Genomic DNA, 17,694 nt, shown 5'->3' with positions numbered 1-17,694 from the left:
GACTTCGTTTTGGACAAGATTTAATAATAAAAAATAAAGAAAAAAGAAAAAAAAGGACATGCAGAGCCACACCAATCAAGCAAGGGTGCAAAATCTCAATGACCATGTGTATTAATTTTAAATTTCAAAAAGCAAAATAAGGCGTTATGTCAATTTTAAATACAATTTTAAATACAATTTTAACTAAAAGCCTTTTATTAATAACTAATTTGAGATCCATCAGTTTGGTCGTGATTTTGTTGGTCCTTGGTTCTGAGTTCGAATCATCATCGGATCATCTTTGTGAAGATCCTGAAGATCCATGAATCGTGTCCCTTCATTGTACATCGTGCAGTCAGAAATCATTTTAAATATTTTTATTTAAAAGTAAACATAAATAATACTTGACAAAAACTGACCCCACAATGTATGATGAATAGATACGATTTACGAATCTCCAGAATTCTCACTAAAAGAATCCGAAGAGGATCCTGTTGGTTTGGTTCTCTTCTTCTTTTATTTTTTTATTTTTTATGTTTATTCAAAATGGTCTCACTTTTTGTTGAGATTAGAAAAAAGGAACCTACTGGAGCTGGAGGACAGCAGAAAACCATGTCTCCTTGACCTTAACCTCAGCTGTCAAACTTGCAAAAAAGCCACCGGTGCGGTGGTGTGTATGTTTATGCGACCCTCCATTTTTTATACAAGCTACAAAATGCCAACCCCAGCATCTTCCCTTCCCTTTATTCTTTTGTAGGGGTATGGCAATGGCTATGCTTTTATCCCCTTTAAAGCCATTAGCCTTCTCCTCCTCTGCATTCTCTCAGGACCCATCATCCTTATCATCTTCATGCCGACCTGCTGTTCTTCTTCCAGTTAAGCTCACAATTTCTCTACTTTCTTCATCTGTGTTTTTCAATAACTTTATATATAAAAATCTGCACCAATACTTCTTTTTCACGAGGCAGCGATATTTTAAACTATTCTAATTTACAGAAATACGGATATGACGTCATGTCTTGCCCACACTGCCTTAGCTAACTAGTCTAGCTAATATATACAAATCTGTAATAATATACATGCATACACTTTGCACTTTGGTTTCATGGTTTAGGAAACAACTCAGCTGACTACCATAAGTTAGAGCTAACTCTGAGAGGGTATGGAGAAAGGTTCTAAAAAACGATGGGTATTAGTCGAGCGGCAGGTTGAGGCCTAGCACCTAGGTGGCTAGGCAGGGCTTAGGCGGGGCTTAGGTGGGTGTCTAGGTAGAGTCGGCGAATTTGAGAAAATTTATTATATTTTGTGTAAATAGGTGTTTGCTTATACTTGAAATATATATACTTTCATCATAAACTACAAAATAGAATAACATACATATTATGAAGTATTGGAACATAATGAAAATATGGGGAACAAGGGTATAATGCATGTTCATTTAAGTATGCAACAAGTCTTTTACAATTTATTGAAAAAAAAAAATTAAATACAAAATGAAAGTTATCTATTTTCTATCTAAGTGAGTGGCGACTTAGGAGGGTGCCTAAGAGGGTCTGGATGGGCTAGGCAGGTGCCTAGGTGGTCTAGACGGCGCCTTAACAAGTCTAGGCGCTTTTTCTTAATTTTCAAACGCTTAAGCATTAATCGGGACGGTGGCCAGCCGTCTAGCGCCTAGGCAATGGTAGGCGGTGTTAGGCGGGGATGTTTAGAACATTGGTATGGAGTGAGCACAGTGGTTGCCAAAGTGTCAAGAATTGATTGGCTGACGAATGTCGTTGGCTTGGTTGACCCCAATTATTGGCGAAGAACTCTCAATCCTCGACTTGTACTCAATTGGTATGTCGACTCAGTCTCCTGTAATTGTTATAGTTTGCTTCTTTATGACGAGTACCTTTTGGAATTTGACTTACATTGGAATAAGGTTGTGTTTGGGTTAATATTTGAACATTGGAATTGAATGAAGGAAAGCCCAAGGATGCCAACTAAAAAGGGACTTGCCCAAAGTCCAACACCGAGTCCAAAGGCAAATTGAAGCTTTCTCAACCAAATACAAGTCACGTGCTTACCATTGAAAAGACAAGTGATGGATACTAACCTACTACCAGCCAAAGAATACTTTCTAGTGGCATTCCAAGTAAAAGGTTGATGACTCACTACCCTCCAAGTGCTTTTGGGTAAGAACAAAGTTACAGTAGTCGGGCTAAATTGCCTATAAAATGAGGAAGAGGCCCTAGAGACAAAGACACTCATCCAATCAAATAAACAAACAAACAAACTCTGCTCTCAAGCCAGATTTGCATCCAAAAGCTGAAATCAACCCATATTCAGTCCTTTTTAGCAACAAGCTATCTCTTGTCCAGTTTTAAACCTCTGCTATTTCCCTCAGTGGCGTAGTATCAATTCCTTTGTGTAAACTTGTTTACCATCCATCCTTTTTTGGCATATAAACCCCTGTTAATTCAAAGAGAAGCGATTGCAAGAGGTTCAACCTTGCCAGACAAGGTGAAATCTTGCTCGAGGCTCTTTGTTTGTTTTCTGAATTTGTAGATCTATTACTTAATGCATTCTCCAGTATGTATTCAAGTTATTTCCATCGGTTTTCCTATCTTAAGAGTTCCATTTGCTTCTGGATCTAGTTAGTTTAATGGATATGTTATCATTAAAATCAATCAAGAACCACATAAATGGCTTAAAGGGGCCTGGACTCTCTTCATTTGAACATACAAGATTATGAACTAAAAGTCCTTGTTTACAAGGCAAGAAAAAGAATTTAATGTGGACTTAACCCATCCACGACAATCCTTTGATAACAAGAAGTCCAAGTAACTTAGGGCGCAAGTAATCGACTAAAAACACACTTGTTCTACATCTGCTATACTGAGATAGCAGTGGCATGCCTAGCACTTGGTTAGTTTTGAATGCGAGCCTCAAGGCCTACACCTAAGGCCCCACAAAGGCACCTTTTAGAACTAACTATGTCCTCTTCTTGTAGCACATCAACAAGTAAGAGCCCGACTACACATCCAAAGTGCCAATCCCTTGGGGAGATGTGCTAAGATCCGAGGATCCTTCTCCAGAGAAATCCTTGCCCGAATAGGTTGTATTGAATTTGAGTTAAGAACAAATAACGAATGACGATGCTGGCAACTTGGCAGGTATTTGAAGAGGGTGGATGATGCCGTACAAGAGGCCAAGGAGTTCTCACAAGGTGTTAATCAACTCTCTCTCTGACAGCTATACAATATATATATATATATATATGTATGTATGTATGTATGTATGTATGTATGTATGTATGTAGGTAGGTATACTATGTCTATAAGTATACATGAATAAGCTTCAATGCAATATCTATGTCGAAAAGGTTATGAAGGATCGGTGAAATCTAATAATAGAGTTAACACTATTCAAACATGTCTGAAACCGCGTCTCTTGAACCTACTTAGATGATACTAAACGATAATTGGTTTCATCTCTGTTAAGCTCTTACCGTGCTGCTAGATCTTCAAATGGCATTGCTTAATTTTAGAATTCTCGTGCTTTAGGAGCTTTTGCAATGCAATTATATTATCAACTAAGCGCTTAGCTTATGCTTGAAATGGAAATTTATATAGAGCTTTTCTAAGCCAGAAGGCATCCAGTACCGTCCTATGAAGCAACCAGTTATGCTGGAAGCCCGTAAATTAATTTGACTGATATAGTGGTTACGTAATTACAGAATCCAATTTTTGTATCGGATGAAGTTTATCATATAGCTATACAGCTTTCAGGAAATCAGAAATCGTTGAGGAGAGGAGGGAGATGGACAGTATAAAAGCGGCTAAGATAATGTGCCCCGGAAAAGCCATCAGAAATTGTTGTCCTCCCTTCACATGCGATTCTTCCTCGAGGCGACGTTGAAACGAAACACCTCTGCCAATGGATGCTTGACTTCTCCAGCAAGTACAGTAGTGTAATTGTTTGCTTCATTTGTTGTAGTTCCGAAAGTGTTGGACATATTTCATTGTAGGTGGGACTTTATCCTTCATTGGACACTCAGCAGGAGGATGGCTTGCACGTCTTTACAAGGAAGAATTCGGGTTTTCCGATATTTCGTTGTTATCGACTCTTGGAACCCCGCACCTGTAGGTTATCAAACCTTTGTCTCAATAATTTCTTGCTGATGACTCTTGGATACCTCTGTTACATATCGTCTGAGGTCTATTCCGTTAACATGCCTTGGAGCTTCTGTTATTCCATCTGTATAATCCTACTTCAAATTTCATCATACGTATATCTGGCACCCATATGCTGTTCAGGGCACTACCAAATGGTGTGTCGGGGGTCATTGATCAAACGAGGGGTCTTCTAGATTATGTTATGTTGATGTTATGTCCTCGGCATGTCTTGCAAGCCAAGCGTCAAGGCTGGATGCTGAATGCCGATAATGAGATTATCGTTTTGTTTCAGGTCTGTGGGCAGGCTGATGTTTGGGGAGACGAGTTGTACCAGAAGCATCATGGAGGGTGCCCTCAACATTAGCTTCGACGGTGTTTACCACTCTCCGGTTGGTTCAGATGATACGTTGACGCCATGGTACGGGTCTCCCGCTATTGTAGAGCAATGGATGCATCATCTCCTTAACTAAGGATTTCCGAGCTACTGTAATGAGAACAGCAGATACTGTTATTAATAGTACTTGTCACTCCTGGTCTTGCTCTGCCAACGATCCGTGGGAAGGCAGAGAGGTCTTGGGATTTCGGTATGGATTCTGTCTAATGGAGAATTTCTGTGCAATGGTGGGCGTGGCGGAGGAAGAGGGAGGTCGCCAACGAACCACCCATGTTCATGCGCCGGCCATCACCGTGTGCTTGGCATAAGCATCATGAAATTCCGGCCGCAATTGTAGAGGAGAAAAATTAGTACGATGTACATGGAAACCATTTCCTTGAAAAATGGCACCACTTCTGTCATTCCAAATGGACCAACATAAGATAACAAAAACTTGATCCCATCCAAGCAGCTTTTGATAGACATTTCAAGAGGGCAACTAAGATCAACGCCGACAAAAAATAAAACGCTAAGATAAATGATACGGCCATCAACGTAGCTTAAAACAACAACTAAATTGATACAAGAGAAGATCTACGTTAAATCATAAAATGTTCATCCTACGTGCTTTTATACATCCAAAAGTTAGACCAGCCAATTCCAATTACCAAACCCCTTCCCTTCCTGCACAAAAAGGTCTTCAAACGAAAGTTGGTGAGCATAAAACTATATCCAAAAGGATTTGCTCTTCCAAGGGGTGGGGAGCATCGATTCAAAAGCAACACACATCAATTTAACGACTCAATAGACATTCATTCAGCCTTCACAAAGTGGCGCGAGAGCAGCTTCCCAATTTCCAGAAAGCCCACTTTTTCCTTCCCTTCAAAAATCTCCTTTAGCTTGTCATCACAGTAAATCTCCCTCTTGTTGGCAGGATTCTGCAGACAGAAAACCAGACGTATTTGAGTACTATTACTCAACTCAACTTCACATCTCGATTACAAGTATTTTACTCTTCTGTGGTTAATAACGCACAGCATGTACAAAATTCAAATGAAAACAAGCATTCCATAAACACGTAAGGGTCCACATCCCTGCTGCACTTTCCTAAACTACTGTAGAATAAGTAGCGTTCACAAATATGGTGTATACAAAGCATATGGTATCAATTTGTTACAATTTCCCAGACCAACACACAAATCCAACCCACAGACATGCAAAGGCACAATTCAATTGAATTTCGTGGACAGAAATTAGATCAGATTTAAACTGTTTATCCCTTTTATGGGCCTTGTTCCAAGTATTAAGGCCACAAGGCCACACAATCTTGTGCCATCTGCATCTAGGTGCTCACATCAAAAGAAACCAGCAACAAGTAAGTCCAAAGCATAACTTTTAAAAGTCTTCCAACGTTTTCAGTAATTGCCAAGGCTTCCATTGTTGCTTGGCTCTTGGTATTGGCTATACAAATCGACATATAACATTGCCTCAATATACTGACTAGATATTGGGTCTTCAATCATCATGTTTTACTTATATTAAGACATTTCAAGACCAAAGGAAGCAAGTATGGAATTATTTGTGACCGCAAACAATTCTTTAGACAAGATACAGAAGATCTGCTTGGGGGCCAGAATTGTGTACCACAAACTTGCTCCATCCACCCACAGAAGTGCTAACGTCAATAAAAGAAGACCTTACATAACATCTCTTAGCTGTAATAGCCACTCACTAGCCATCCTAGTTAGAAACTATAAATCATGATCCATAATTACAATAGAAAGTTATATTATAGCATCCCTGCAACCTTTTGGGAAACTACTGAATTGCAAACAGCAGAGACATCTCAAAGTATTACACTAAGCAGACGTCTACATGTCAACACGGAAGCAAAATGCATTCTGAATAAGATTGTCAGGTCAAGCTGATGAAAAAGTGAATGCTAAACATGAACGGAATCCAAGCGACAAATGACAACCAAGAATTATCCAAATTGCAAACCAAAATAAAATCATGAACCAAAATCATGTCAAATACAAGTAATAACAGAAATGCAGAGCAGCATCTTAGTTAACTTAATAAAAAGCAGCTTTGTAAGAACAGAAATGCAGAGCACCATCTATTAGGGTTTAATCAACTTCGGAAACAAAATTAAATCATAGTCAAATCTTCAAAACCTAACTAACGAGGCGTTGTCAAAACTCTGCATTCGGCCAAGTTCCATCAAGTTAAGATACAACAAATACATTTCGTTCTTAGAAAAACAGCGAACCTAAAGAATGATCATCCAAAAGTGTCTGGATATCCCATTTTGTGCACCCCACAACAGCTACTTCCTATTTTACATTTTTCATTTGTTTATATTTTTATTTGGGGTGGGATTTAAGGCGTAGGGTTTTAGGGCTTTGAGACATTTTTTTTTTTTTCCAGCTAAAATCTTCTGATTTGCAAAGTAAATTTAAGCAAAACCACATAAATAAAACAAAAACAAAGCATTTTATTAGAACCCATCAAAGAAAAACCCACAAAAAAAGATCAAACAGAAATGAAAATGGAAGATATTTATAAATATAGACAAAATACAGTGTGAAGCCGAGAGAGACGAGTACCTGCAGGTTGTGGAGCTTGATGTGGGCCCAGATCTGCTTGACAGCTTCGGCGCGGGAGGACTCCTTGACGCCGAGGAAGCTTCCCAGAGCTGGAGAGATCGGAATCGGCTTCATAATCCCGAGGGTGGGTTTGGGCTTGGTCGAAACACCTGCTTCCTTGGGCTTAGCCTTCGCCTTCGCCTTTGCCTTTGGCTTCGGAATAGTATTGGTGGCGGGCTTCGAGGAAAAGAGAGCAGCTCCGCCGTTGGAACTGGAGGACCTGGTCGCCGCTGTCACAGCCCTGCAAACCCTAATCAAACTGGAAGACGCCATTGCTCTCTCTCTCTCTCACAAGCGACGGCAACACTCTTTGATCTCTGTGCCCTAATTACTCAGAAGACCCACTTTTTGCCTATATTCAAACTTTTCTTCTCCCCCTCTCCTCCCCAAACTATGAAAGCCCTCTGTTTTATATTATTTTATTATATTTGGTCGAAAATTTAAAATCCAAAAACTATGTAGGCCAACTATTATTACGATCTGTTAGTATTTCTCTTTAATTGTTTTTAAGTTTGATTCTTGTTAAAGAGAAAGTTGAACAACATTATTAAGGTAAACTTATTGTATGACTTAGTCCACTCCCTTACCTTCTTAGAGTAGATATGTTCTTAAAAAAAAAAAAACTGTGCAGTCCTAGTTGGGCTTGGGCTCAAACACTTGGGCTTTCTTATGAAGTTGTTAGGGTTTTTGTTTATTTGGTTAAACACATTTTATTTAACCGTGCTTCGACCAAAACACACATTTGGTCAATCCAGTTGCTTCTATTAGGGTAGGTTTAGGTTAGGAATTGAGTCCAAGTTCGCAAGGAATAGACCATAAAATAATTAGAAGGGATTAGCAATGCCCACTACAAACATACGCAGGCGTGTGAGAACATTACAACTATGTGGACGTGGGCATTGTATGTTACACGGAATTAACAACCAGTCAAATTGAAGAATGCGGAATCAAGGGGAGATGCTTATGGGGAGAGCATCTAAGACACACGCGTGTTGTTTTTTGTTTTTTCGAGTAGAGATTTTCCCACTTAGTTTTTCTAGCAAGGTTTTAACGAGATAACACAAGCATATTTAACACTATCAATAATCTAAGCAAAGTTATACTATTTTTTTCTTTGCTAGATTTTTTTTTCATTAAGTTTTTCCTAGCAAGGTTTTAAGAAGACAACCGATATTGATATATGGGCATCAAAGGGGGAGTGGTGGGAAATGGTGTGAATGCTCACATAATATGACTAAAGACGAAATGTAAGAACGACCAAAATCTTGCTATTTTAAGGCATGGCTTCAACATGCATTAATTAGCATTGTAGACTTGTACACATTTAGAGCTCTATATAAAAAGCATGCATTGTATGATCAGATATACAAGAAAATAAGACACAATACTATTACTTTCCTCAAAGTTATTGCCTAGCTTTTTTGCGCTTATTTTCTCGACTAACATCAATAAGAAAAATAAACAGAGTGATCCATTATTCACGTTTCACTTCAATATCTGGCAAAGGTTCAATCTCATTTTGTTGATTTATAACAATAAATTACTTAAGTTCAGTTTTTTCCAACTTCAAATAGATGAAGAGAGCAAGACCTGGAGTCGACATGGTCTCACCAAAAGGCTTGTGTTTGATTTCGTCTCCCCAATATTAGCTTAGTGTCCACGAAATGTTTTCGACACTATGTCCTAAACACTTGAGAAAAAACAACTCCTAAAATTGTTACACCAGTTACTACGTCAAACAACAATTTTTCTAATGGGACACTAAGTTGGCCAATGTTTTGCTTAACATGGGCTCCAACCCCAAGTCGATCCCAGTTGAACCAATTCTCTGATCTTTATGTCTAGAAAGTCGATGATTCTTTCAGAAAGTTGGGTCCATATTAGCGGTGGCCGAACGGGCCTTGCACCCGTGGGTCGGTACGGGCCCAAATGGATCGGCGCAGGTCCTATATTTATATATACAAAATGGGATGCAACGAGATAGGTCAAAAAATCAGTTGACATGGGGGCTTGACCCGGACCATTTCTACCGTTGAATTTAATCACAACTCCACTCCACCATTGAATCTTTTCTCACTTAGACTCACTTGCTCTTTTCTTCCTCTTTCTCATCTCTCCCATTCATTCAAGATGCGACGTCACTGCGAAAAGGTGACTCACCCAAGGATTGGACTTGACCATTTTTATATGTACTCATTTGCCCGCCTTGGACCTGACCATTCCTCGAACCTCAACTCGACAACCATCAACATTCCATCATCCCTCTCTCTGGTGATTTGCAAGTTGTGACCACCATCACCATCGCCTCCTCCCAAACCTTCCCGTCCCGACCACCCCATCATTGCCGGCGAGATTGTTAAACACCATGTATCTCTCCTCAACTACGTGATTTTCTATATTTACGATTTTAGGCATTTAGGTTTTGCTAGATTTAGGGATTTAATGTTAAAGGAAAGCATCCCCAAAAATCAGCGTCAAATATTGTGATTGTGTTTACCCTAAAAATTACAAAGCCTACGTGGCGTGCAGGCCAAGTAACTAATGAGCTAACTACGTCCTTCGATTAATGCAGGGCGTGCCAACTCGTCAGCCGGGCTTGGCCGATGAGTAAAATTTGTTGATGTTACGTTGAGTGTGCTGCTGACTTCTTGATCTTGCAACTGCGATCGAGAAAGGAACACGTCTCAGCCTTTAGGTTCTCGAGCCTGAAGACAAGGTTGCTAGTTCTGCGAAGCTCAGGAATCGCCGGCGCCGGATTCGGTCACAGTGATTATATTTGTAAGAGTATAAGCACGTCTAATTGACACCAGACTATATGGACACAAGTACTCAAAGGAGATGTATGTCTTGATGGTAAATGTGGTTCGGGCGTTAGAATGCCGAACTCTGAAACTTACTTGTGACTATTCAATCATAAAATCACTCGGCGTTCAATGCGTCGAATGTCGTAATTCGTAACACCTTACTTCGCCGAGAAGGCTAATAAGATGACCTCTGCTAATAAGGATTTAGAAACCCTTCTTGATCGAGACTTGGATAGGTAACCAGTCAGCCTTGACTCAATGCTGTTTATCCAAACTGAAGGGACTCCTTGGTCGGCTGATTCTATGACAATAGTGTTATTTATCCAAACTAAAGGTGTTTGCCGGTTGCCTTCACAGTGTTGTTTATCCAAACTAAAGGTGTGTTGGCGGAAAAAAAAAATCTCAAGATGTTTGAGAGGTTTGCGCAAGGCAGTTGTGTGTTGAATTGGAGGTGCTCTTCTCGTTGCCACTGCCTCTGTATTTATAGCATTCATATCTTCTACTGGGCACGGCCATATAATTTTGTAAAGTCCAACTACAACTCTAATTCGCGAAACTGAACTTGATCTGAATCAGAAACCAAGGCATACCCTTTGATTTGATCTGTGGGATTTTTCCTTTGACTTTGCAAACCTAATAAAAGTTAAGTTTATCACATCTCATAAGAAACCTAGCCCACCTAGGCTTTTTATCATCAAAACTCCATCAGTAGCTTTTAAACCCATCTGACAACATCCATCATCATGCAAAAAAGGCCTAGTCTACCTAGGTTCTTTATCTCATCATTATCCAAGACCATGATTTTAAGATCATCAAATCCTAAATGCTGATCTCCACTCCAAGTTATTTCAATCTACACGTCCACTGCCAGACATACAAATCAATTTGAATTGAACTACTTGCTTCATTATCTGACGCCGTGCATATCCCAATATTCCATCATCATTCAAATTAATTGAGATTTAGACAAATATTAGGTTTAAATAATTTAATATATTACTAAGAGATAATATCATGATTAAAATCACAATATTATTTCTCAATAATAATTAAAAATTATTTGAACCATTTTGTCCTTCAATGGTTTAAAATTTTGCTCATTCAACGATCTCGATTGCTCGGGCCGATAATGTAAAATTGGGTCCAAACATTGCCCCCCAGTTTCCTTGAGCTTTGGCTCGTAAGCTAAATGGTTAAGGAAATTAGTCATTGAATATTCTTCTTCGGCGAGGCTTAAAAATAAACAGGCCTCATGCCCAGCTCGGCAATTTCCTGAGTATCCGTTATTGACAAACCACCTTGGCTAGCATATGTACGGACACAACTAATAAAAGTGGTTGAGGAACAACATCATGGCCGAGGACATCAGGGGGTCTTATAATGGCCGAGGAACATGTAGTTGGCTATATATGGTTGGTGGGCATATATATTACTTGGAAAGTATACCTCGACGAATTGGCCGAGCTCGGCCTTTAATAAAAACTTTTGTCTCTTCCCCAGTGATATTCTGACATAACTTGGAAACAAATCATGATTCCTTACCTGCAATAGGCATTTTCTATTCTCCTCAAGGCGTTTTGTACCCTCCTCACTGCTTCTTTTTAATTGCACAAGAAAATCATGCAATCGGCTAAATGGAGCCGGATTGACATCTTGATCTATAATGTGAACTTCGTAGTTTTAGCACTGGGTCCTACTGGGCGTGCCAAAATGTTGACCCTAAAAATTACAAAGCCTACATGGTGCGTAGGCTGAGTAACTAATGAGTTAACTACGTCATTCGGTTGATGTGGGGTGTGCCAACTCGTCGGCCGAGCTTAGCCGAGGAGTAAAATTTGTTAATGTTGCGTTGAGTGTGTTGTTAACTTCTTGATCTTGCAACTGCAACCGAAGAAGGAACACGTCTCGGCCTTTAGGTTCTCAAGCCTGAAGACAAGGCTGCTAGTTCTAAGAAGTTCACAAATCGCCGGCGCCATATTCGGTCATAGTGATTATATTTGTAAGAGTATAAGCACGTCAAATGAACACCAAACTATATGGACACAAGTACATGTATGTCTTGATGGTAAATGTGGTTTGGGTGTCACAATGCTGAACTCTGAAACTTACTTATGAGTATCCAATCATAAAATCACTCGGTGTTTAATGCGCCAAATGTCGTAACTTGTAACACCTTACTTCGTTGAAAAGGCTAATAAGATGACCTCTGCCAATAAGGATTAGGAAACCCTTCTTGACCGAGACTTGGATAGGTAACCAGTTAGCCTCGACGCAGTGCTGTTTATCCAAACTGAATGTGCTCCTTGGTTGGCTGATTCTACGACCAAACTGAATGTGCTCCTTGGTTGGCTGATTCTACGGCAACAGTGTTGTTTATCCAAACTGAAGGTGTTTGCCGGTTGCCTTCACAGTGCTGTTTATCCAAACTGAAGGTGTGTTGGCGGAAAAAAAAAAAAAAATCTCAAGATGTTTGAGAGGTTTGCGCAGGGCAGTTGTGTGTTGAATTGGAGGTGCTCTTCTCGTTGCCACTACCTCTATATTTATAGCATTCATATCTTCTACTGGGCACGGCCATATAATTTTGTAGAGTCCAACTACAACTCTAATTTGTGGAACGGAACTTGATCCGCATCAGAAACCAAGGCATATCCTTTAATTTGATCAGTGAGATTTTTCCTTTAACTTTTCAAACCTAATAAAAGTTAGGTTTATCACATCTCACAAGAAACCTAGCCCACTTAGGCTTTTATCATCAAAACTCCATCAGGAGCTTTTAAACCCATCTGACAACATCCATCATCATGCAAAAAAGACCTAGTCTACCTATATTCCTTATCTTATCATTATCCAAGACCATGATTTTAAGATCATCAAATCCCAAATGCTGATCTCCACTCCAAGCTATTTCAATCTACACGTCCACTGCCAGACATCCAAATCAATTTGAACTGACCTGCTTGCTTCATTATCTGACGCCGTGCATATCCCAATATTCCACCATCATTCAAATTAATTGGGATTTAGATAAATATTAGGTTTAAATAATTTAATATATTACTAAGAGATAATATCATGATTAAAATCACATTATTATTTCTCAATAATAATTGAAAATTATTTCAACCATTTTGTACTTCAATGGTCTAAAATTTTGCTCATTCAACGGTCTCGATTGCTCGGGCCGATAGTGTAAAATCGGGTCCAAACAGATTGATAAGTAGTTATTTGTTTCCTTATATTTGTATTCATGAATGCACAATTGTAGGCATTAGAGTAGGATCTTGATATGTAACAGATATATAAATCTATAACACTAGCAGTGTGAATTGAATAACAATATCAATTCTATTATATCTCAATTTTCTTAATGGCACCAGAGCATTGATCTAGGAGAGTCAACGAAACACAAACACAAACTCTAACCTACGCAGCCATGGGAGATAACGAAGGAGACAATCCAACCAAACCAAGCATGACTTCAAACCCTAAATGGGAAAACCTGAATCATCCTCTCTACCTCCATCAGTGGGCTAGCCTGGCACAATCCTTATGTTACAGCCTTCGGTGGATGACAACTACAACACATGTGACACACCCCAACCCTAATAACACAAATTACGAGGCTATAATATGCTAGCTGCCACTAAATTGACCATGTGACCCAATCATAAGATGACGTCACAAGTTGAACTTAATGACGAAAGCCACCGTAAGATTATTATGATGTGAAGGAATTTGAACCAAACAGTTTATTTTCATGAATAAAAGCAACTATAAAGTGTTGGGTATTTATCAAATATAGCAAATATTAATTCCTAATTTCAAAAATATCAATTTTTATAAAAACTTTCAAATATATCCAAAATCTCACTAAAGTAGACACAAATACCCTCAAATTTAATATTCAACAATTTGTAGTTGATTGTAAAAATTTTGTCATGCGTTTTCAATATAATAAAAAAGAACACATTCATGTCTATTCGATTGTACTAAAAAAGCATGGAAAAGTTTTTACCATTCAATTATATATTGAATAAGCATGGAAAAATTTTGCCATATCTAAGTTGGGTAGATTGAAAAATGTAAAAAGGCCTTTAGGGAACAAAGTCGAAAATATATATTTTTTCCAACCTGGGGATTGTCCCTGTTGCTGAGAATTTGAATGGCGTAGTAGATCATTATTTTTTAGTAAAATATATGAAAACAAAGGAATTTGTTATGGCCTATAATTTACTGAGGGGTACGACATAGAGAGAAAAAGAGTGGAGAATGAACTTGAGAAATTATGTGTTAATTCACCAGTCATTGTGCCTTTATTTATATTAATAAAGAGGAGAGAAATTTGCTCTCCAAGTAATACAAAGTCTATTAGGAAAGATCTTCTAGATCCCAAAGGATTCCTAATCTATCTCTACTTAGGATTTACACAATCACAATATGTATTAGAATATATGTCACAACAGAATTTACGCTTTGGTTGTAACTTGACTAGTAAATGGATTTTTTAGTTTCTTCTTCCGTTGAATAATTATTAAAGTCGATAATTTTTATGTTATATTATGTGTTCCTATTATTATATTACAAATTCTTTGATCATTGCATATGCAGATGCTATATGGCCAATTGATGATCAAACCGAGCTAATAGTAAATGATGATGTAAGTGAAAGAATTGTCCTACCACCAATTACATGAAGAAGATATGGTAGCTGCAAAGTTGAAAGGATCCCATCATGTGGAGTAAAAAAATCAACTATGGAAAGTTCAAAATGTGGTTCAAATGACCATTGTAAACAAACTTGTAGGAATCCCTTTCCACATAGAACTCTTTTTTAAATTGGGGTGTAATGAATAAATATTTCCTTTTGATCATTATATTGTTGATTTTGATTGTATGTAAAATCCTTTAAATTTCAGACAATTAAAAGTGTATTACGTTTATTTCTTTACTCTGATAGTTCACTCCCTAGTACAAAAACATATTTGCGCGATGTAGCAAATTGCATTGCGCAAGGTCAATTTGCACAACGTTAACAGCAAATTGTCACACTAGGATATTTTACGCAACAAAGCACTCCGTTGCGTAAAGCAGTTTTGCAAGATGAATGTGCACCGTCATTGCACAAAACAGCTTCATGCGATGTGTCCTATGCGTCGCACAAGTTTTTGGGGCCAAACCAAGATTTTTTTCCAACTTTGTGCGACGAATCTTTCGTTTCGCAAAACCATTTTGTGCAACGCAGTCCATGCGTAGTGCAAGTATTTGGTGCCAAACCGAGACTTTTACTGCCTTTTTGCCCAACATTGCGCAACGGGTGTGTATGTGTCATGCAAAGCTATTTTGCGCGACGACGTTCACATACATTGCACAAAATAGTTTTGCACGACGCCTATCTTCGTCGTGCAAAGTCAAAACGAAAATGTCACTTCTTATCTTTCTTTCTTGTGTTCTTATCTTTCGTTCGACATTACATTATTCCAAATTCTCAAAGGGAATTCTATGTAATTGATATGTTTTCTTCTTAAACACATATAATTCTTAAAGCAACTTGTGAGTGTGAATGGTGTTTATACAATCAGAATTCATTTGGCTGTTAGTATACTAAAGTGTGTGCATTGGTCTTTGTGGAGACAACCATTGGTTATTATAAAGCTGTGCATTTATGGCATTGACGGATTGGCACTTTTGTGTGTTGTAATCTTGGTTAGGTTTAGAATGAGTCCTAGTGGGATTATGTGCAATGTTCATGCATTGAAACTGCCAACTAGAAGAAAGTAAAATGTATTTTGTTCACAGATGCTCTACATAGAAACATATCATCTTGTAATATGTTTTGTTACACATTCGTAATAGTTAGAACAATCACATAATTTACTTTTATTAAAAACGTAAAAATCCAATTGCAAGATTTTAAGAAAATATAAAAAAGGAAAATTAGGTCTTATACTCTGTGCAAATCTGAATCCAAAAAAGCCAATTCATCAATCGTAACTTTTTAGCAGTTTGCAAAATTTCAGCTTCGTTGCTTGCTTTGAAGAGGGAGGCAGTATTTTTAGAGCTTCTTCACAATTAGAAAACCTGCAGGATTCAAAACATCACACCGGTTCAACAATTAAAAAAACACCAATTGTTCTCAACTAAAAACAATTAATACAGTGTTATTTTGTTTTAACAATCAGAAATATACTCACATTGACTTATACAAATTCACTTCCGGGATGTCTGGATCAATGAAAAAAAATGACAAACCAATACTATTCAAAACAATTTTATTTGTGCATTGGAATCACAGTGTAAAAATTTGTGCATTGGAATCACAGTGTAAAAAACACAGAGAAAGGATTAATAAACAACGTTAATTATATTAACAAAGTTAAAAAACGAAACATACATCCCGATGCATACAATTCGAAGTTTTTTTTAATTATGTTAAAAGACGATCTGCATTACACAAATGCTCTTTTTTTTTTTTAAGAGATTATATTCACACACCTCAAATTACTTCTCCCACATCTTTTTAACTTTTTAATATTTTCTACACACCACTAACCTTTGATAGAAAAATATTAAAAAAAAAATAAAAGGATGTGGAAAAAGTAATTTGGGATGTGTGAATATAATCTTCATTTTTTTAAACTTTTGACAAAGTGATGGCACAATCAGTTTTATCATGCGGTCTATTTCAAAACAACTAATTTATTCACAACATAATTTTAATTATTTTCTAATTGTTAATCAAAAACCAACCATGCTTAAATCAGCCTAACACATACAGCTGAATAAAAGAGGAAATAAAGTAAGAAAGTGATTAATAGCAGTCATTGATCACTAATACGTTCAGATGTTTGCAAATTAATTAGCCAGGAAGGAGGGAAACATATAATGACAAACTGCAGCAAAGAAACATAATAAAATCCTACAAACGTCTATGTTGACAGAGAAGAAAAAGCCCCTGCAACGTCTGCCCACAATGTAACCATCAGTTCTTCTTTCATGTTGATAAAAGAAAAGACAAATAAATTTTTAATTTTTTATAGCAGCAAAGCAACAAACATTGAAAACAATTTATAATACCAACGATAAGAAGTGAAAAATAACCTTATATTTTGAATAAGCACATCACAATGTACACAATCCTCTGATTAATCTATTTGGTTTCAGGCGCTGCACAAAACTTATACGACCAATGACATTTTATCATTTAAAAGATAAACACAGGCAAATTATTAAAATCCATTTTAGAAAGTAAATGTTAACACGCTTTAATCCATGCACATGCAGATAGACATTAACAGTATCTGTAAGGATGTCAACTCTGTTAAAGCGTGTTATAATCTTGCAGAAAAAATTGATGCCGAGGGATGGGTGAAAACACACTTGCCAATTTTCAGAACGTTGTTTTCATGGTGAACAAAACCTGAGTTTCATGCGGTACCGCTTTATATTGTCTCCTAATTCTAACAATCCGAAAATCGATGATTTCTTAGCATCCACCGACTTCAATTTTTTATGCCATAACATCATGGTCAACATCTAATGTACAGCCCTCGACCGCATATTGCTTCACATTACATTACGGCGAAAAAAAAAAAAGAAAAAAAAAAAGGGAAAAAAGTAACACAGAATTTGTTACATGCCGAACACAAGTCAAGAAACAAAAAAGTTGACAAAAAAAAAAAAAAAAACAGGTAACAGATGATTGATGTATACATTTTGTCGACAATAACATATTT

At 37.6% G+C, this 17,694-nt stretch overlaps 2 protein-coding genes across 2 annotated transcripts; one reads left to right on the top strand and one right to left on the bottom strand.

Annotated features, from left to right (window-relative positions):
• Nucleotides 1–1,657: 1,657 nt before the first annotated feature.
• On the top strand, nucleotides 1,658–4,972 carry LOC103965032. The gene is made up of 4 exons (XM_009378050.3): nucleotides 1,658–1,815; nucleotides 3,135–3,187; nucleotides 3,989–4,103; nucleotides 4,278–4,972. Exons 1-4 carry the CDS (start codon nucleotides 1,658–1,660, stop codon nucleotides 4,498–4,500), a joined length of 549 nt encoding a protein of 182 aa, XP_009376325.2. The 3' UTR covers nucleotides 4,501–4,972.
• Nucleotides 4,973–5,026: 54 nt separating this feature from the next.
• Nucleotides 5,027–7,555, bottom strand: LOC103965010 (upstream activation factor subunit spp27). The gene is made up of 2 exons (XM_009378025.3): nucleotides 7,119–7,555; nucleotides 5,027–5,447 (listed from the first exon to the last, which is right to left on the bottom strand). Exons 1-2 carry the CDS (start codon nucleotides 7,428–7,430, stop codon nucleotides 5,322–5,324), a joined length of 438 nt encoding a protein of 145 aa, XP_009376300.1. The 5' UTR covers nucleotides 7,431–7,555; the 3' UTR covers nucleotides 5,027–5,321.
• Nucleotides 7,556–17,694: the final 10,139 nt, after the last annotated feature.

The sequence above is a fragment of a genome, unplaced genomic scaffold, assembly GCF_019419815.1.
Source record: "Pyrus x bretschneideri cultivar Hongxiangsu unplaced genomic scaffold, Pyrus_bretschneideri_v1 Contig35, whole genome shotgun sequence".
Taxonomy (NCBI): domain Eukaryota; kingdom Viridiplantae; phylum Streptophyta; class Magnoliopsida; order Rosales; family Rosaceae; genus Pyrus; species Pyrus x bretschneideri.
The sequence above is the reverse complement of the archived record's forward strand: the minus strand, read 5'-3'. Positions and strand labels throughout refer to the sequence as shown.

Bases quoted from the DNA above. Each gene is read 5' to 3' on its own strand.
- LOC103965032 (XM_009378050.3), top strand. From the start codon at position 1,658: ATGGTAGGCGGTGTTAGGCGGGGATGTTTAGAACATTGGTATGGAGTG. The intron at 1,816-3,134 runs GTATGTCGACTC...GCAACTTGGCAG, and splicing joins CCTCGACTTGTACTCAATTG to GTATTTGAAGAGGGTGGATG. The intron at 3,188-3,988 runs GTGTTAATCAAC...ATTTCATTGTAG, and splicing joins GGCCAAGGAGTTCTCACAAG to GTGGGACTTTATCCTTCATT.
- LOC103965010 (XM_009378025.3), bottom strand. From the start codon at position 7,430: ATGGCGTCTTCCAGTTTGATTAGGGTTTGCAGGGCTGTGACAGCGGCG. The intron at 5,448-7,118 runs GTACTCGTCTCT...TTCTGTCTGCAG, and splicing joins TCAAGCTCCACAACCTGCAG to AATCCTGCCAACAAGAGGGA.